Below are 20,881 nucleotides of genomic sequence, written 5' to 3'. Positions count from 1 at the left end.
AAAAGGTCGTTACATGGTTTGAAATGCAATGCTACCAGACTTTTCTAAAGAGATTGGTCAGAGCTGCCATACTCTGCTAGGATGGCGTACACCGAAATCTATCGAAAAGTGCAGTGTTGTAAAACAGTACATTTGTAACGTTTCTTTGATTTTAAAAATTGGTTAATAAAGATTTTTCTTTGAAGAATGTGTGTTTTTTAAGTAATAAATGATTTTATAAGAAAGAAATGGAAAATTATTAGAAGTAAATATAGAATAAAATTTCTATATTCATGTTTCCGCACTTTAAAAAAATCCTAAGAGAATATTAAAGGAAAATGCAGTTGTATTTCGCTTTTAAAAAACTGTATAGTATATATTTTTATTTAAAAAAAAGACAGTCAGTCTTTGTGCAACAAATGTACATGAATAAATGCCGCGTTTACACAATCGTTCAATCATTCCATTGTTTTTTTTTTATATTTATATATTTTCAATCATTATTATTTATACTCTCTTTTTTGTTTTGGTTGTAAGTACCGTTTTAAGGGGAGCAGGTGGATAAGTAATAGTAATTAATTTTTCTTTCGTTCCTTTCGTTTTCGTTTCCGTTTAAGCGATACTATTTTGGTTCAAGTCCTTGTGTTTTTATGTACATATTTAAACTAAATTACGCGCTACAAATTACTAGTGTGTGTGTTTTTGTTTTGTGTTTTTTTGTGCTTTGAATCTCGCTTTGAGTTGTATGTAAGTACAGAGTGTGCGTTTCGTGTGAGTGTGTGTTTCGTGTTACAATAAATATCTCTAAGTTTAAGTATTTCTTAGATGCTAAGGATACATACATACAAGCTGCTAGGCAGGGGGCGTGACATAGGGAGCAGGGCTAAGAGGAGGGTGTGGCTGGGGGGACGGGAATGCAGCTGCTACAAAATATCGGAATTTTCAGTTTTTGGGAAATTAACTAACATGCATACACACATATACATACACGCTGGGTCCTAGCAGGATATTCATATTCATGGAGTTTCTTTCTTTTCTTTTCAGTATTGATTGATTTATAGCCCCTTTTAAAGGTCTATAAGTATTAATTAAAGAAATCTACAAGTTAATTGGGTATTTTACAACTTGAAATCGATCATTGAGGTTTGTTTTTCAAAGATTTTAGGTTGAATTAAATTGAAATTCTATTTGAAAGTAAACTGACGTCTTGTTTAAATATTTAAAACCTGAATTTTACAACTCAAAATGCTGATATTCTGATTAAATTACAGATTTTTATAGAATTGAAATGGTATCCCACCAACTTTCCCATCAACTCCATGAAACTTCAATCCCGCACGGACCTGCTGGACAAACCGATTATATAGATACAGATACAATTACAGATACAGATACATTTAGAGTTAAGGCTTAGGACTAAGGCTTACAGCTAACGGGCTAATGGCTACAGGAACTAGTGCTAGTGCTAACTCGTAAAGTTATAGCTGCGCACCGCCCGGCCGGGCGTCACCAGCTCCACCTTGATGTTGGCCGTGGCCGTCACCTTGGTGGTGTTACTGTCCGAGTGCGTCGTCTCCACCGTCACCTCCGGCTGCACCACAATGCTCTGCAGTTCCGGCGGATATACCGTCGCCGCCGGAAACGGAGGCGGTGGCTGTTGATGCTGATGCTGATGCTGCTGCTGCTGGGGGTGCGGGTGGGGATGCGGATGCTGGGCGGCTGCCTTGTGATAGGCGGGTGGCGGTGCCGCATAGGAGGCGGGTCGGGAATCCCTGCCTCCCGCACCGCCTCCACCATGATAGCCACCATAGTTGGGGAGCGGTGCATTCCAGTCGTTGGGCATTTGAATGGACGAATTGCTGGACTTCCAGGACTGCGGCTCCTCGGTGATTGTGGTCAGCGATGGATCATTCACATCCTTGTAGTTGTGGTGGTGATGGGACTTGCAGCTGCCTCGGGATGATCGAGATCCCTGCACCACATAGGACTTGCCGGAACGCTTGCTGCTCCTCACCGGCAGCGGTGAGGGTGTGGATATCCGATCGGGATGCTCCAGCGGCACTAGCTCCGCCTCCGGTCCGAGCATGCTCAGCAGGATGGGGAACACCACCAGGCTGTTGCAGGCACCCACGCAGAGCACCACGAGCAACAGCCAACAGAAGTGCCGGATCACAAACTCAAATGGCGATGTGGAGAGCATGAAGACTGCCACTCCAGAGGTCAGCATGCCATGGACCAGCGGGCCCAAGGACATTTGCATGCTCAGCTGAACTCGACGCTGACGATTGCCCACGGAGGTCATGAAGCCCTATGGATAAAATTAAGTTAAGAACTGGAAAAATCATAAAGCCGCTTTGAACTCACCAGTGATATCAGCACATTGAAGCACAGCATCATGCCCACGCTGAGGATGAGTATGACGGCGGGTATGGCCGAGAGCTTAATGCCCAGCAAGGTCATGGCCCCAAAGATCTGGGCCAGTGAGGCCAGAACACTGAGGATCACCAGGAAGGCGGCCCAAACGGAGAGCAGCAGCAGGGAGACCAATACCAAAGCAGCTAGGAAAACGCAGGCCAGGATCATGGCCAAGGATGATCGCAGGGTCATGTACTGCTCCCAGAAGATGAAAGGAATTCCTGAGAAGAGACAGTAAGGATTAGAGGGGGATCCTGAGATGGATTTGAATTAGCAATCTTACCCGAGGGATAGTTGGGCAGTCCGAAGCCCTCGAACTTGACGCTCAGATCCCGAATGTGTCCAATCAAAGTCTTGATTTGCGAGGTATCCGTCAGTCCGTGCAGGTAAAATGGCATCTGGGCATAGACCAAGGGCAGGCTCTTGGGTATCTTCAGGTCGTATTCGGCGGGCTGATGGAAATACTGTCGAGGTTCGGGATAGAGTTTACCCTGGAAAAGATAATTTAATAATTAGTTTAAACTGGTAAAAAATATGTTATTATCGGTAAAACTATTATATTAATACTTCTTAATAATAAGATATATTATTTTGGCAAATAAATGTAATTTTTCTTATGTTCTTATTTAAGTACAAATTTTATGCAACTAATTCTATCTGCTTTCTGTAATCATTTAAAAATAAACACTCTTTTAGCTACCAACCTGAGAAGCTCCATAAGCAAAGACATCATTGGTGGCCCATGCTGAGAGATAGTTGTAGAATGCCTTGGGATTAATGATGCCATCAGAGTTGACCAGTCGGTTTGTGACCACCAAATCCTTATCCACTGGATTGTCCACGTGTCCCGTCTGCACGATGAGCTTGTAGGCCAGAATGGCATCACTGCTGGCATTGGGAAACCAGCACTCCTTGGTCAGCCTTCCATCTCGAATCTCCTCATCAAAGGTGTTTTGCAAATTGGTCAGCCATTCCCGGAAGAGTAGAAGCCAAAAGTCTGGTAATCCACCATTATCGTTCTTGATCACATGTGGCACTCGGACGAAGGAGTCATGGTAATCCCTTAGCAACTGCTGTTGCGTGGGATACTCAAAGTTGCCCTGGGTCACCGCGTACATGCTGTAGAATCCAAAGAGTCGCGTCTGGGCATCCAGGAACTTGTGCTCACTGCTGCTCTTGGGCACCAGGTCGATGATATCCAGGCCATCCTGCAGCCGGGTGGAGGCATACAAACTGGAGATTAAGGCAGCCAGGAAGCCCATCACAGCCAGGAACTTAACCCAGCTGCGCATGAGGAAGGGCGTGTAGTGCTCGAAGGCAAACTTGGCCAGCGAAAAGGAGGCCAGTGAGTTGCTGCTTCCGACCGTCTGACCTCCAGCCTGCGTCCTCTGCTCCAGCAGGGGATTCTGTGCCGGCAATGGCACCCTGTTGTTGTTACATCCCTTCGGATGATGCCTGGTTCCTCTCCCGCCATTGTTGTTATTCAGGGCCAGACCTTGAGGAGGAGGTGCCACCTTGGGCTGCTCTTTCCAAACGGGAAAACAGCAGCAAAAGATGTCCGCTCGTCCGGCAGTGCGTCGTCGCAAATCCAGCGATATCATGGCAGGAAAAACCAGCAAAGCCGCCGCCAAATTGGAGCACATGACAATGGCAGCCTGCAGGCAGAAGACCTTGAGGGCAGGCACCGGAATGAAGGCAGCCGCAAAGAAGGATCCCGCCGTGCTGCAGGCACCAAAGAGGATGCTGGGACCCACTTTCTTCAGGATCAGCTTGGTCTGCTCCCGTCGATTGCTCTCTGCATAGGCAGCCGTCAGCATAAAGATGTGATCGACGCCCAGTCCCAGGGCCAAGAAAGGCACCACCTGAGTGCTGGCCGCATTGAAGACGATGCCCAGGAGGGCGCTCAAGCCCAGACCCGCTGCCGTGCTGAAGCACATGAGCAGGACACCGGCCACACCGACACTGCTCTGTCCCCGGACAGGATCCCGCCAGCGGAGGAGAGTGCAAAAGGCATATAGCACAGTGACGGCCACTCCAATCACAATGGACAAGGCGCTGGGATGCGAGAACTTGGCCAGGATGTCATCCAAAGCCGCCGAGCTGAACACATAGATGTCGTAGTTGGCCGAAATCCTTGACTGCTTGCGGAGTAGCTGCTCCACTTCCCGTGAGAAGTTGCGCTGCCAGGCATTGAGCACCTCGGCGGCCTTCTCCTGGGTCCATCCCAGATGATGTACCTTGTAGTTGTCATACCACTGATCGTACATCTCCTTCTCTGTCATCAGTTGCACCACCGTCTGCAGGGCCTGGGCCTTCCTCAAGTGTCCGCTGCGATTCCGCTTTGCTCCACCCACAATTAGCTCCTCCGGCCAGTGCATGTACTTGGCCGCATAGCCGTAGCAGCCACCTGAGAGGATGGCACCCACATCCGGTGGCTGGCTGCTGTTCTTATTGGGCGCCGTATTGGGACAATTGGGGTTCTGTGGATTGAGGCAGGGTTTCTCCATGTAACCACTGCCAATGGCCGCCCGCTTCATGTACTGTTCGACGGTCTCAAAGTCGAAGCTGAGTTTCTGTTTCATGTATTGCATCACCGAGCTGGGATTCAGTGTGGTCCACAGCAGTCTTTGTTCAATGCCACTAGAGGAGAAGATAGTCACGGATTAGTTAGTGCATCTTAAAGATACTATATCGTATACTTACGGTATAACAACTGCTGATTCCGGTCCCAGAAGCTGACTGCCCTCCCAGAAGCAATCCAGCGGTGTGATAATCGAGCAAGGTATGAGATGACGCAGGATCTGCTCGACGTAGTAGGTGCCCTCGAAGGATGGCGCACTGGGCTTGTTGCACATGTCACGCAATCCCCATTCCGTGTCATACAGATGCACCTTGACGGCCGTGGCCTTGACGAGGACATCGAGATGCGCCAGTAGCGCCTGGGGATGCAGAACCGAGGCATTGGGATCATGCGTCGTCTGTATGAGCAGCTGATGTGTGGCAGACTCATCCTCGCCGATTGTCTTCTGTGTGTAGGCCAGCTCTGCCTCCAGGCGTCCGCCCTCTTGGATCCACAGCTGGTGAACCTTGGAGTGAATCTGGGCGCTCTTCAGACCAACGCAGAAGGTGCTCAGCACCAGGATTGCCACGAAGAGCACCTTGCCCGCATGCTTCTGCACGGAGCTGCCGAGGGTTTCGAGGTGGGACTGGAATACTGATCGCAGATAGATCGCTGTCCGGCTGCCACGCGCCTTGCCCTGCAAATAGTCAAAGGAATGCGCTTAGTTGTAGTTTGTTTCTGGTATTTTCTTAGCTTTTACTCTCTCTCTTTGAGTCTCAGTGATGCTGCCATAAATAAGACATTAAAATTATAACGAAACAGCGTGTGGCCACATTATTTATCTCTGCGACTTCCCCTACATGGGCGTAGTTTTCACAGAATTCTTGAAATACTTCATTACTCTGGCCCCCTCTGTTGCCACGTCCATGCTCTTGGGGGACCCCACCCAAGTCTCCAAATCCTGATCCAGAGCCTTGCGAACACAAAAACAACACAAGACGCCGCTGTCGTCATTGGCGGGCCAAAAAAAGGAAAAATAAGAACCAAAAAAGACACAGGCAAACCTATAATCGCCTGCTTGGGCAATTGGATCGATCGCTGGCCGGGGCTTTGGGCCTGGCCGGCTCTACCCCTTTCCCATCCGCAGCTCATTTCGTGTCCCAGCTGCTGCCGCCGCTGCTGCTGCTGCAGTGCAGCACGGAAATTGAGCCCCTTTCCCGAAATAAAAAAAGGTATAAAACCATGAACAGAAAAAAGATAATAATGAGGCTCGCGCTAATGCTAACGTCTCAATCGAAGGTTTAGTTCAACAATCAGACAAACAGTGGAGCAAACTGTGGGGCAAATGAGGCGTTTTCAATGACCTACAAGTTAATCTGAGGGTTAAAGTTGGTACTAACAGGAGGTTATTTGCTAACCTTACAACATATTTTACAAGATTTTAACCGGGAGATAGCTTGTCAAATAACTTGTAATGTTATTTTTATGAAAATATCATAATTATATTAACCGCAGGTTATAAAGATGATCTGATAATACTTGGGTTAAGAAAATTGTTTAAATATTACCATAAAGCAATAATCACACAAAGCATTGTGGTTAAATTATATTTATGCATTCACGATATTTTTTAAAGTTAAGATTAGTAAGTTTATTAAAATATCACCATTAACTGACTGAATATCACCATTAACAGCAACCTTGTGGTACAACTATTTTACCTAATATTAAGTTACAGAAACAAAATAGAAAACTTTTGATGATACTTAATACATGTATAATCAGATATTTTAAATCGTGGATAAATATTTTTATTATTTACCATCATTAATCAGAGGTTAAACAGTAGCATTGTGGTACAAGTTAATACATCTAGAAGCTGATTTGTAAATTGTATATCAATTTCTATATTAAAATACCACCATTAACCGGTGGTTTACAAGGCAGGAAACTTTTGGTGGATGCTAAATTTGTTAACCTCCGGTTAAATCACATAATGTCTAACTAACTAAACCTTTATCTGAATGTTATCATTCATTAGATCTAAAGAAACGTAGTCTTAGAGTCACTTTAAATTTTAAACGACACAAGTAAAATGATTATAATTTTAAACAAAGGTTAAATATCCCTTTAAAACAAGAAACCCCTTACTTAACCCACTGTGCCCCACAGCAAACGGCACACCCAGCAATGTCGGGGGATCGAGGCAGCCAAATAACACATTCCACGCGATCCCGAACCCAAACCCAAACCCAAAACCCGAAACCGACTCGAAACTTTGCCACGGCTTGTGGCGTCTCCGCGCTGCGCCCGCCTTTTATCGCTTTTCACAGATTTTTCCCGGGACCAAGTCAGGTTGTGGCCCAACCAAATGGGGGAAAAAAGAAGGAAAAATAAACGAAAGGGGGGGAGAAAAGCTGCAGTGCCCAGAAATGGCTTTATTGTTTGGTCTGAGCGTTTTACGACTACCGTTAAGATACAGCGGGAGTCAGTCGTAAACAATACCCGCTTGATGTCTCTGTTAGCCAAAGGAAATAGTCGAAATATATACATACATATATATGCATGATCCCACTAGGAATCCGGGTGCACAGGGACATACTTCCTGCTGCTTGTTTATGCAGCCCAGTTAGCGGCATTTCCGCAAGGAAAATATGGATGGAAAAACATCAAACGCGGCAAGGCTCTCTCGACTTTGTCGCCATTAATTAAGTCGTTGGCGGCACAGACACTTTGAGACACTAACTGCCGCCTGCCTGAATGCCCAAATGCCTGTGGCGGCGATCTGGTCTCTCGTGTTCGTGGAATTTTTCCATAATTTTCTTACCCCCAAGGTGAGATGCGCAAAACGCAAACAAAAGATGCACAAAATTCTAGGAATTTTTCACCGCTCCTTGTGGCTTGTGAAGTTAAACGAAGAAAAATAACATTGTTGCATTTTTGCCTCTAGCGGCTGGTTGGGGTTTAAAAATAAAACTTAATCTAGATTTTTTTTGGGGGGAAAGACCGACATTCCAGCGGTTTTAAGCTTTAAATTGAGACATCAAAAGGTATTTGGACTCTATAAAACAGCAATATCTTGACTATATTCAGGCTCAAGAAATACTTTTGTATCTAAAACCTTTTACCTAAAAAAAGCTTGGACTTAAAAACACTTTAATGAAAACTCCAATTCAAAAATAGCCTCGTACGCCTAGTATTTCTAAGATACATTTTGAAGTATCAAGAGCCTTAAGTAATAAGTTTTACCTACTTTAAAATGTTTTGCACATTTTTTAAACAATCTAAACTCAATCTCAAACTAAACTACTATACAATTTTTAAAGTATTTTAATAAAAAATTGAATTGGATATTGTCTAGATGCCCAAGTATTTATAAGATACCTTGGCTCTAAAGCATATGGAACCTGTAATACATAGGTTTTTCAACTTTAAAAAGCATTAAATATTTTTCAAACAATTTAAACTGAAACTTATCTTAAAATTCAATTAAAATTTCGTAAAAATGTAGAAGTATTTTAATTATAAAAATTCAATAAGATATCGTCTAGATGCCCAAGTACTTATAAGATACATTTTGAATTACCTTGTCTTTAATGTACCCAACACTTTAAGGATATGGTTAAGACTACTTTAAAACTATTTAATTTCAATAAAGAATAAAAAAAAAAACAATTTAATTATAAATCTTCACATTTTCCGATTTAAAATAATATTTTTGATGGAAAAACCAAAGTAATTGAAAATATGGAACAAGTCTAGCTTAAACTCTAAAAACCCCTTGACTAATAAACCCATTTTTTGAGGCCTCTACTAAACCTTTTATTATATTTTTTTTTATAAGTATGTATGGCTATATATTTCTTTTTTTGTTTTTTTTTTTTTTGCCTTGCAAACTGTTCGCTCAAGATTGAGCCATCAAGCGGTACGGCTTTATGTTAACGCTTGTCAGTCGAGCTGCTGGCTCTCTTTTTCTCGACTGTTTTTGTATCTCGAAAAACATGCTGCTCGATCTGTGCGACATATCATCAATCTTTTGCCTGTTTTTGCCTTGCGTGCCTCATTTTTTTCCTTTTCCTTCCTATTCCTATATTTTTTAGTTTTAGTTTTAGTCTGTTGTTGTTGTTGTTAGTGCCCACCCCCGTTGTTCTCAGTGAGGAAATGTCACGGCCATTGATTTATGATCCTGCCCGGGGTTTTCCTTCGCTTGCATTTTCAAATGAAAATGTTACTTTAATTCCATGTACTTGCCTTTTGTTGCCGCTGTTGCGACAGCTTCATTAGAAATGCGCACACACAGAGCAGGAGGACTCGAACTCAGCCTCCATAATCCGCAGAGGCAGAAAATGGAAGGAAAGCGAAGGAAAAACGGAGGAAAACTAAGGCAGACCAGAGACCAGCTTAGATCCCATGACGAATGGGTACGAATGAGAAGGAGATATGAGCTAGAGAACAGCAGGTGCAGGTATATATCCTAGCAGATATGGTAATGAAATGTATCTTTAGATATATTTATAAGGGGAAAATATTGGCATATTGGTACGATAAATAATATAAAAGAAGTTATGTTGTTCTGTACATAATAAGATATATAAATCAAAGCGTTAATAAAAATTTCCCTTGTGGTTTAATTACATTATTTTTCAAGAAAACATTTTCCAGAATTGGGAAATTTAAGAAAGCTCCCAAAACAGACTATATACTCTTTTTAAAACCAAACTTAATTAGAAGCCTAATTATATACCATTTTCCCATTCAAATCTCACCCAGAATGTTAATGTTTGGAGTCCTCTGTTTTCTACGATCAACACAATTTCTCAATCCCTCCCATCGCACATCAATCAATCAAAGATCCGTCACATCAAACTGGCAGCGGCGGGGTTTTTAAACCCAAAAAAATGTATATACTATATATAATTTCCTACCCCCCAGAGAGATCTGACTACTTAATTACACGATTCGCTCCGTTTCGGGAAGAGGCAAAGTTTTCCATGCCATTCGGAAATCTGACAACCACTCGAGACTCGAGACTCGAGACTGGAGACTGAATACTGGAGAGTCTTCCCCCGGTTCGAATATGGTGCGTTTGGCCATAATCATAAAATATGAGCGCACCCAGTTATGCCGCAATAAAAATCGAATGCAAAACCACACACACACCACTTAGTATATATATAAGAAAAAAGATATTTAGCATAAAATGAAATTCAATATGGGCAGAGGGACCACCCAGAGGCCATTGAATATGAATAGGGAATCTTATAGAATTATGTACATATGTGTGTATAGGGACAGGCGAATGAAATTTATGGCTGTGAATCATTAGCGGGGAATCTGAATGGAGCTTTCACGCTGGAGATTTAACAGATCGTGCTCTATATATGGTATTGGGATCTCCGAGATGCGACTTTGCTTTCCATGTTTCTCACGTAAACGTGTGCCATAAAACTTGTAGCTACCATAAAAGTTATATGCCACTTGATAACGTTTTTGAATACGAAATCCCCGAGCATTGCCACACCACCGATCCATCCGATGTGTATGTATATATCATGGCATTTAAATGGAACTGTGTGTATATATTATATTTTTTCACATGCCATTCACACCACACACAGCTGCCTCGCGGCTGTCAAACAAAATAGGTCCAAGAAATGGATATACTAATTGTCAGGGTTTATTTTTAGGCCAGACTAGGATCCAGGACCACACAAATGGTACGGATAAACAGAATAGTTGTTAAGCAAATTTATTTCTTTTGGGGGGCTAATTAAAAGTGAGACTTGTAGGTGAAAACCGTTGAATGCTAAATTCCCCTCTTGCCAATTTATGGCGCCCCCAAAACGTGACTAGCAATCAGTTCAGACGCATTTATTACCATTTTATGCTTCTGGCTCTTCTTTTTTTTATCCATCTTTTTTTTCCTTTAAGTATTTGCATGCTCGTAAAAACGAAATCGTTAAAAAAAACGAAAAGGTTTGAAGGTCACCCGGCAAGCGAAGGCTCAGGTGAGAGATGCTTGAGACAATTTACAGTTAACTGCAGAAGGTGCCAGGTGCAAAATAAAAAAGTAAAAGAAAACGGGCCACCAGTATAGAGCCCTGATTTTCTGTGTACCCAAAACTTGTAGCTTTAACTTTGATTTCAAGAGGCAAAGAAGCTAAGAGTTCAGTTCACCTGGCCGTAGCAATTTTAATTTCTTTATTATTATTTTCGTCTGAAAAATCGAAAACGCAGCTGAAAAACTACTACCTGACGGCAGACCGCCGGCATTTACACACAGGTACACACGCACTCTGGACTTGGATCGTATCGTATCGCATTCGAGTCTCGAGTCTTGAGTCTCCGAGTTTTGAGTCTGCGTTCGAGTCTCTGTCTCTGTCTCTGTCTCTGTCTCTGTCTGTGTCTCTGGGTTCAGTGAAGTTGTCCGGCTTGTCCTTCTGTCCGTCTGTCCGTTAACTGCTTTTTCAGTGAATTCCGTGATTATTGCTTGAATGTTTCTTTCCGGTATTCGCTCTCTGTCACTGTATCTCGTACGTACATATGTATGTATGATATGTATCTTGGGTCTCAGTCTCTTTGGCTCTTGATCGTAAGCAAAAGGTAAGGTAAGGTAAGGCCCCTCTCTGGGGTTTCGGGCCGCGTGCTGTGTGGTCGAGTTAATGTCTTCATAATTCTCCAGATTTTTCTTCTCTCGCAGCCTCAGTCTCAGACTGATGAAGACAATAACAGTTTTATGTGCGGCTCTTCTCGTCGTTGTCCCTTCCCTAATGAAGACCAAGTCTGTACACACACACACACAGCGTCTCATGTTTTTTTTCGGTCTCATTTTATTTCCATTTTTTCCCTCCTTTTTTTTGGGTCTCTGAGTTCCAGCTGCAGATGGTCTCTCGGGGGTCTCTTTTGGGTCTCTGGGAGATCGGAGATCGAGTCAAGTTGGCCACGCACACACAGGGGCACACCTCCGAAGATGAAGCTGTCAATTGTTGGGTCTCCATCTCCATCTCCATCTCCATCATTCGGTTCCCCTTCATGCCATGTGGGAGTTATATGTGGGCCATTCCGGAGCCTCGTTTCGGGTGAAACGAGTTCGGGTTGAGGTTGGGGTTGGGGATAATGGGTCAAAGGATTATGTAAAGGGGATTGGGTAACTTTGTGAATGGAGAAGGTAGAGTGATCTTCAGAATCCGATTAAATTCAGGGAGTGCTGATTTTGAGGAAGTATCTAGATATTGTACAAAAGGTTGGAATTTTGATAAGCAAATGAAGATTAAAAGGCTTTTCTACCAAAGAAAGTGTTTAAGGAACCAGTTTGGAGTAGAATATGGTTTATTTTGTTTGTAATTTGTATGCTAAATGTGTTTATTAGGTATGAAATATTAAGTAGATCAGGTTTTTACTTTCGTACAATCATTAACTTATTAAGACATTTTTAATACTGTTTAAAAGCAAACATGAAATAAAATTCTAAATCCTTTTTTGACCAAAGTAAAAACCAGATCTATTTAAATCTTAATCTTTAATAAACACATTAAAGATTCAAATGAAGATAAATAATGAAACAAGAATATTGAATTCATTTTGTATTGTTTTCTTACTTCAACCGTTTGCAAAGGTTATGCATATTTTTATAAAGTATATTAAATCCAAAACAAACTTGTCTTCGACAAAAAGTAACTTGAAATTATCTTTAAAAATATATTATTATCTGGTTCTGGTACTCCCCCTTTTCGTTCGTATTTAATCTATTGAGACTTATTCAAAACATATTCCTGGTGAAAGATCTATCTCTTCCCAGAAGTGTAACAATTTTCTGGGCGTACACACACAGACACACCACACCTTATCTTGTTTAGCTCTCAACATGCCCAGCATGTCGAATTACAGTTAACTTGTTAAGCACTTCCTCCGTAAGCCGGAAACGCCTATAGGCGTGAGATATCTTCATCGACATTCCCTTTCTTTCTTTCTGGGAACCGAAGGCCATCGAAGGATGTCAGTGTCTACTATGAATTCCACCCTTCTCGTAGCAATTTATGCAGGTATCCTTCTCTCGCTTTATCCCTATCACTCCTTCGGAAGGGAGGGGAGTTTGTCCAAGGATTATGCTCCTCCACTTGGTCGCCACTTGAGATCCGGACTCACCCTCGCTGGGTCGCAAGCCTTTGATCTTTTATTTTCTCCTCTTCGATATATCGTGTTTGGAAATATCTCGGGAGTATTTAGTTCTTATATATATTTAGATAGTTTTCTGTATTTTGTAGGGGCTGGGGTCTGCCGTCTCTCTGTGGTTATCTGGGCAAATATCAAATAACAAATATTGATCGCTAGTGTGACAATGATTTATTTGCCTTACACCTTACGCGCTCTCGAGATCTTATCAGGCAGATAACAATCTGGAAATTATAATATTTGTCTTGAAAGTCGATAGAGACAGTGCTCTGCTATCTGGTCGAGATTGTTGGGGGGGTCTAGATTAAATATTTAAGTTACCTACAGGGGTGGATTTTTCGAATGGGGAACAATAATGTAAGCAATTATAAACTAAGTTTAGTTTTTACGAACAAAACGGAACTCAACTCTAATTGGAGATAACCTTAACCTTTAACCTTAGTTTTTGCATTAAAGAATTAAGAAAAATGTATTTAAGAGGTAAGATATATAGATAGATAGATAGTTACAGAGATAGAGATAGATAGATAGATAGATAGGTAGATACATAGATAGGTAGGTAGATATCTATGTATAGATATTGTAGATAGATAGATAGGTAGATATACAGAGATAGATAGATAGATAGATAGATAGATAGATAGGTAGATACATAGATAGGTAGGTAGATATCTATATATAGATATTGTAGATAGATAGATAGGTAGATATATAGGTAGATAGATAGATAGATCGACGGATAGATAGATAGATAGATAGATTGATAGTTTCTATAGAAAGGTAGATAGAACTACACATTGGTAGATAGATATACAGATACATAAGCCCTCTTCCAATCCTTACAACTTTCTTTTAGCTTCATTTAAAGTTCTAGAATACTTTTCTCCTCCATTGCAATTTCCCTAGTTTACCTTTCCCATTAGGATACACCCGCTTTATGCTAATTTCAAAGATAATGCTACTGTTTTTTCAACATTTTCTATTTGAGAAATGTTTGCTTCTTGTCTCTGTCTCTGGTCTCAATGTGGATGCCGCAAATATTTATATGTTTGTGTTTACATTTCGAGGGCAGTTGTGAAAAAAGCGAAGCGGCAACATCGGACATTGGACATCTCTCCCAGCATGACTAAACAAATTTATTGCCCACTGGCAGCAGCCGCACCACCAGCAACTTCTTCAAAATGCCGCCAATGTTGCTCAACTTCCTGTGCAAAGTATCTGCGCAAAAGTATCTGTGTGTGTTTGCCTTACAATTGGCACAACCAGGCGGAATAGAAGCGGAGGGGCTTGTGGTGGCGGCGGGGAAGAGCCAACGACGACAAGCGATTTCATTCATGAATTCATATGTACGCATATCTTATAGATACAAACGGGCGTCGTTGCGAGTACATGGCCTGCATCGATAGTGCCGGCATTGCCATAAATGAGTCGGGGTAAATAATAAATAAATAAATAAATAAATATCAATATGGTGATGTGTAGGAATATATATAAATGTATGTCGATATGAGCAATACTCTTACTCTAAGATACAACAAAAAACAGAAAACTCACAACGAATGATTTGTGGCTGGCAAATGCAAACACACGTCAAAGTAAAAATAGAAGAAAGTGTTTTCTTTGTAAATGCATTTGATTTATGGATGCATTCCGTAAACAAAAGCCATAAATACTCGATGGGATAGTGTATCTAAAGGGTATTGGTTTACAAGAGTTTACAAAAGAAGGTTTTATAAGGAAGTTAAAGTGAATAGATTTGGTTGCAATAACATGTTTTATTAAGAAAAGATACTTACAATTCTTGATTTTGTACAAGACTTTAGCTTATAAAATTCGTCAATAAATATATTGAAGCACTCTTAAGTTTGTAGAAAATGCTATTAATTTTTACTTTAGGAATTTAATAAAAGAAATGTGATTCAAAAATCAAATTTAACTAAATTCACATAATTCTTTTCTATAAAAAATTAGTTGCTCGACTTTACAGCTTACATTTCCTCATAATAAAAGTAATTATTTCGTAAATCAAGTACAGATAACCTTAAAAAATATGAAAATATTATAAATAGCCCACCTTATATAGATATTCATAACTCAACCTAATGATTTATTCACTATGCCCCACCAAAGAGAAGATCATCTCGGTTCAGTAAGTAATACCACTCAGCCTCATTTGGCATTCAGATCATGAATGAAAGCGTCATCTTTTCAAAGACAACGGGAGACCTCCCAGAAGCCGAAAATAAATAAATACAAACAAAAAATAAACGAAATTTTTCCAGAGAAGTAAATAAACAGAAATAATAACAATAATCGCCTTGGCTAATTTGCATAGTGGCCAAAAAAAGCAAAGCAAAAGCAAAAGCACAACGCACAGCTTCGTTAGACGATTTTAATGTCTTAATATATTTCTTTAAATTAAGTCATTAAAATAAATCGCCATCGACGACGAGGATGAGGATGGGGATCGGAATCGGAATCGGGATGGAATGGAAAGGGGATAGGATGACGATGATGATGACGATGACGACGACGACGACGACGACCACAAAAGACGCTGACGATGTCGGCGCCATCACGATCGATCGTTTGCCACAACTTTCCAGCGGAGTTCAGGATGGTTCAGACTTCGGAGTCGAAAGCACGTTACAGCCCCAAAGCCCCAAAGACTTTACGAGAAATAATTGAGATGCACACACACACACGGGGCGAGGGCAAAAACACGGCAAGAGGAAAACAAACCACCTAAAGGGGTTGGGGGGAAACACACAACATTGGAGCAAGACACGCCACGCGGTCGCTCGAAACTGCATCTGCAACTGCAACAATGATGAAGACATCAAGCTGTAAAAAAAGCACCAGCGAGAACCAGCGAGAAAACTTGAGAAGAGGCCAAAGCACTCAGAGAAACAACGCTTCGGGAAACAGGTAGAAAATGTGAATGCACAGTTTTATAGCTAACTTAAGGTTTTGTATCTTAAAGATATTAAATTGAAAAGGAAATATCTATAAGGTCTTCATCGGTTGTTTAACCAAGAAAACTTTAAATTTGAACTAAGAAACTTCTTTGGTTCTTTATAAATTTATATATTTCTAATTAATTATGATTTATTTCACAAATATGTATGTAATTTCCCTGATTATTTTCACTCTAGTTAGGCAATATCTAAAGAAAAAGGTAGTGCAAAAGTGTGTTAAAATTCCACCATAGTGTCTACTTTTTCCAAACAATTTGTTGTATTTTTAAGGTCAGAAATTTCCCTGAATTGATCTACATTTTTTTTTTTTGCTGTACAGTGGCTCACATTTTGATGGACAGTATTTCAATAGCAACTGGCAGCAAATATAAAATGCGTGCGTCAGTGAAATTTTTCCTTTTGGCTCGCTGTTTTTTCCCCCTTTTTTTTATTTAGTTTATTTTTTGTAGTACTTTTTTTGGGCCACCCGCATTCAATGGCCCGAACCAAACCCGAAAAAAACGAAAAGCGATCTGTGGCCCGCTTCATTTGCATCGTGGACCAGAACAACATCAAAAAATAGCAGGAGAAACGCTTTAATGATTGTTTACTGTTCTTTTCAAGTTAGAAAACTTATTTTTTGAAAGACGACATAGAGATACACTGACACACAAACGAATGGTGATTGCCTGTTACGAAATTGAAAAATAATATAAATAAACAAAGTATGAAGTTAAGCCAAGAAAACGATACTTTTAAATGTCTTGGAATATGGAGGGCTTAAGTTGAAGTATCCATTACAAAATTCTATATTTCTGATTAGTTTTATTAAATAAACTATTTTTCTTTAGCTTTATACTATTTTCTAATCGAATTTAAATAAACGCATGTAGATTAAATCTACTTTAGAGTAGAAGATCTTATTTTGATGTTTATAACTTTCCTTTTCTTCAATCACTTTACAATTTATACAATTTGTAAATGATTAAATAAATATTTCACAACATTTTTCAAATTGCACATTACTTCTCGTTAGTTTCTAAACAATCTGTGAAGCATGCTCGGCTGATATCAAAGAGCATCTGAGAAATGTAATAGGGGGTTTTCTCGAGGAGGTCTCTGACGATGGGATAGTGGGACTTTCGAGGAGGACGGACGGAGGACTGGGGCAACAGCACGTACGAAATGACTCTCGACTGGCGGCCCACCCATGTTGGATTGTACGGACGCACAGATACAAAGATACTCCGAATACAGATACACAGATACACTGGCACACTCGACTCGCCGTTGTTTATTATTTCTTGAAGCTTTTTGCCTTTTCGGCTGCCTTTTTCACTGGATCTCCTGCTGCTGCTGCCGCTTTTTATTTTCCATTTTTTTTATTTGCCTTTTTGCCAAGTCTCTGGCTGGGCTGCATTGCTGTTTTTGGCTCAGTTGCAGTTGCAGTTGTTATTGTTTCGCTTTTGCGGTCGGGCCAACTCTGCACAGTAGCGCCAAAGTAATGAAGTTGTCTGTGGATATGTCCGTCTTCGTCTCCGTCTCCGTCTCCGTCTGCATTCGGATCGAGATACATTGGGGAACGTAGTAGGGTCCTGCTGTGTGGCTGCTCACAGCGCAAATAGTCGTAGATTGATGGCAATGCACACAGAAAAATAAACCACAAAATTGGTGATAAATTATCCTCTATTATTATACCCTTATGGATCAATAACTATATCCTTGAATAGATCAATGATCAGAAATTTGAAATAACGAAGAATGTTTACTCATTGGTTTACATTTAAAATATTTCCCTTACAGTTAAGGAGAAGCTTTAGCTATAAATAAAACAACTTAAAGTCGTTTCAACATCTTTAATAATATCCTAAAATTGTATCAATATTTATTTATGTTAAATACTCAAATAAATATCTATTATTTTCTATAATGCCATAAAACAACTTAAAATCGTATTAATACCTTTAAAAATGTACCAACATTTTATTTTGATGGTAAGACACTTTAATAAATACAAATTTCTCTTCTTTAAAACCAGACTTAGTATCAAAAAGCCCACTCTTAATACCTAAAACCCATGTCAGGTTAAGCTGACCACGATTTTTTATGGCCAGCCTTAGCGTAAACAAATGCCTATATATAGATATAAATCCTCCACGCTCTTGAGATATAAAAAAGTAAAATAACCAAAAAAATTTGCATATAAGCCGATTGGCCACATAATGCTTTGCGATTTTGGCTAATCACTGTAATTAATAGACGACTGGCAGGGAGACCAAGATTCCGACAACTCTATTAACCAGAGAACATCGAAACAGCAAAAAATTAAAACAAAATTAAACAAAATAAAATGAAATCGAAACGACTGAAGAAGACATAGCGACAACACAAAAAACGCGAATAAATATTGCGAGAGATATTGGCAATAAAATTTATTGAAATCTGTCCCGCCGGCTTAATGGGCGCATTAAACAAAGTCGCTGCGCTTCGGCTTTTACAGTCCAACTTCTGATATGTTTGACTTTTACCTTTAACTAAAGGTTTTCTTTTCGGAATTTTGAAATAAAATATAGCACTTAAAGTTTGGCGCATTTTAACCTAATTAGTTGTAAGACGTTTGAAGTTGAAATATGTTCTTTTTTAAACTTCTAAAGAAGGTTTTATATGGGAATTTTGTTGCTTACTGAACTCACTAGCACGAATTTTTAAGAATCGATTTTAAAAGTATTTAGAAAACAAGAATGAATTATAACCAGGGAATAGTTTTTTACTTTAACAAAAAATATATTTTATAGGTTTGTGAATATATATTAAATAGTTTGGTTATTTTGGGACCAATAATTATTATTTGAACTTAGCTTTGCAACCATTTTATAGCTACTGAAGACTTAAGAAGATGTCAATTGATAGAATAATATGTATTTCACATAATTTAATAAGAATCCCAAGCAAAAAAGGGTCAATATATAAAATGTATTCCCTTGTAGTTTTAAGGCTCGTTTTTAAATATAGGTGTGTCAAAATTGATCTTTAGATACCCTAAAAAATATATTTTTAATTTAAAAAACTATTTATACCTGAATTATAATAAATAGTACAAGCTAAGAAACCTCTTCTAGACTCGCAAAACATACAAATATTTTTAAATCTAGCAAAATTAAATTTTCCAGGTATTTCGCTTAATATTTGAGATTTAAAATATAATCGAAGGAGTCTCCACTGTGTGTATAGGAATTACTACGTGTTTTGAACTCACCTTATCGATCTGGTCGAGCGCCACTTGGGCGTCCACCCAGCTGGTGCGTATGTAGAGATCCGAGAATAGTTTCTCATCGACCACATCGCCGTGTGTGTCCGGGACGCGTGGGAGGCTGTCGCGGTCCATTATTTAGCGCTATCTTCGCTGGCCTCGGATGCAGATGCACGGATGTGGATGCGGATTCCGGATGGAATCTGGGCAGATACTTTTTTCTGGAGCAGATACTTTTGTGCAGTGCCTCGGCGAGGCAGTTGGGACTTATAGTTCGATGAGTTTCAATTGCTGCCTTGAATTTTTGTTTTGTTTAAATGCATTTTGTGCACTGAACTCTGCATTTTTTCGCTCTCTTTTGCCTGCTGCTGCTTCTTCTCGCTCGTTCGCTCGCTCTCGCACGCTGTGTATCTTTTGAGCGCTCTTTGCTGTTGTTGTTTGGGTTTTTTGTTGTGATTGCTGGGCTTCGCTTTTTTTTAATTCGAAAGATTTTTTTCTCGTTGAAATAGACGCGCTTTTCTTTCGGGTTTTCGGGGTTTATCTCGGCGGCTGCGGGCACAATTTGTTGGGGAATTCGACAGAATTTTCACACATCATTCACACACATGGAAAACGTGCTCACGTTTTCTTTTCGTTGTCGTTTTGCTCTCGCTCGTACTCTCTTGCTTGCCGCGCTCTTGGCGACTGCTTCTTCTTAACACTTAACACGCACACACACTAAATCGAACTCACAGTGGCCGGATTTTTCGGCTTGTAATCCACAAAAACTCCGGCTGAGTTAGAATATCTTCCTCCTTGGCTCTAGCACGAGTTCTGCGCTATTTATCTTTGTTGTTATACCACACACAGTGGTGCACCGACAGATACAGTGGTCTCGCTCCGCACTCACAACCGTTTCGTTCGAGGATCGCACGCAGTTTGAGAGATGTATCTGTATCTCGCGGATGCGGCACGCCAGGCCAACAACTTCATTAGGCGAAAGCGCGCGCTCCCTCTCTCGCTCTCCCATTCAGTCAGCTAAAGGTGCGCTCTCGCTCTCCCGGCTCTCTCGCTCTTGAGCGTCGCGGCCATTTTTGTTTAAGTACGCTCTCTCCGAGGGCCGGTCGAAAAGTAGTCACAGCGCAATGGAGTAAGGAAAATACCGAGGGGTGTTTAAAGAGTTTTGTAAAATCTAAGATTTGTGATTTTTAATTCTTTAAAAAAGAGTATCCATACTAAACGTGTAATTTTAATAACGTTTTGTTTTATAGAAATTAAGGGCTTAATCAAATGATGCCAATTAATATTTTGTTTAATATTTATTTATTTATTTTTTTATTTTATTTTTTTATTTTTTCCATAACCTTTGGTTCTACTAAGAGTCTTAGTTTATGTTTTTTATTTTTAAAACTTTCAATTATATCAAATTACAGACATATATTTTAAGTACACACAATTTAAAAGCTTACACCAAAAGTTAAATAAATTAATTTCTATTTATCTATATATTGCAGAATAAGTTTATTTACATTCATAGATAAACATTTTTCTGATATATTTCCCAAAAAT

General features: G+C 40.2%; 1 protein-coding gene across 1 annotated transcript; it reads right to left on the bottom strand.

Annotated features, from left to right (window-relative positions):
* Window positions 1–328: 328 nt before the first annotated feature.
* On the bottom strand, window positions 329–20,254 carry ptc (protein patched). Its single transcript, XM_020959405.2, has 6 exons — window positions 19,340–20,254; window positions 5,098–5,651; window positions 3,099–5,034; window positions 2,678–2,885; window positions 2,344–2,615; window positions 329–2,287 (listed from the first exon to the last, which is right to left on the bottom strand). Exons 1-6 carry the CDS (start codon window positions 19,466–19,468, stop codon window positions 1,445–1,447), a joined length of 3,942 nt encoding a protein of 1,313 aa, XP_020815064.2. The 5' UTR covers window positions 19,469–20,254; the 3' UTR covers window positions 329–1,444.
* Window positions 20,255–20,881: the final 627 nt, after the last annotated feature.

The sequence above is a fragment of the Drosophila serrata genome, unplaced genomic scaffold, assembly GCF_035046125.1.
Source record: "Drosophila serrata isolate PLE 108 unplaced genomic scaffold, ASM3504612v1 contig_347, whole genome shotgun sequence".
In the NCBI taxonomy this organism is placed as follows: Eukaryota; Metazoa; Arthropoda; class Insecta; order Diptera; family Drosophilidae; genus Drosophila; species Drosophila serrata.
Note: the sequence above shows the minus strand (reverse complement) of the source record. Positions and strands in the feature narration are given on the sequence as shown.

Excerpts from the sequence above, each read along its gene's own strand:
- ptc (XM_020959405.2), bottom strand. The coding sequence starts at position 19,468 with ATGGACCGCGACAGCCTCCCACGCGTCCCGGACACACACGGCGATGTG. Across the intron at positions 5,652-19,339 it reads CGCTCGACCAGATCGATAAG|GGCAAGGCGCGTGGCAGCCG; the intron begins GTGAGTTCAAAA and ends GACTATTTGCAG. Across the intron at positions 2,616-2,677 it reads ACTGCCCAACTATCCCTCGG|GAATTCCTTTCATCTTCTGG; the intron begins GTAAGATTGCTA and ends GTCTCTTCTCAG.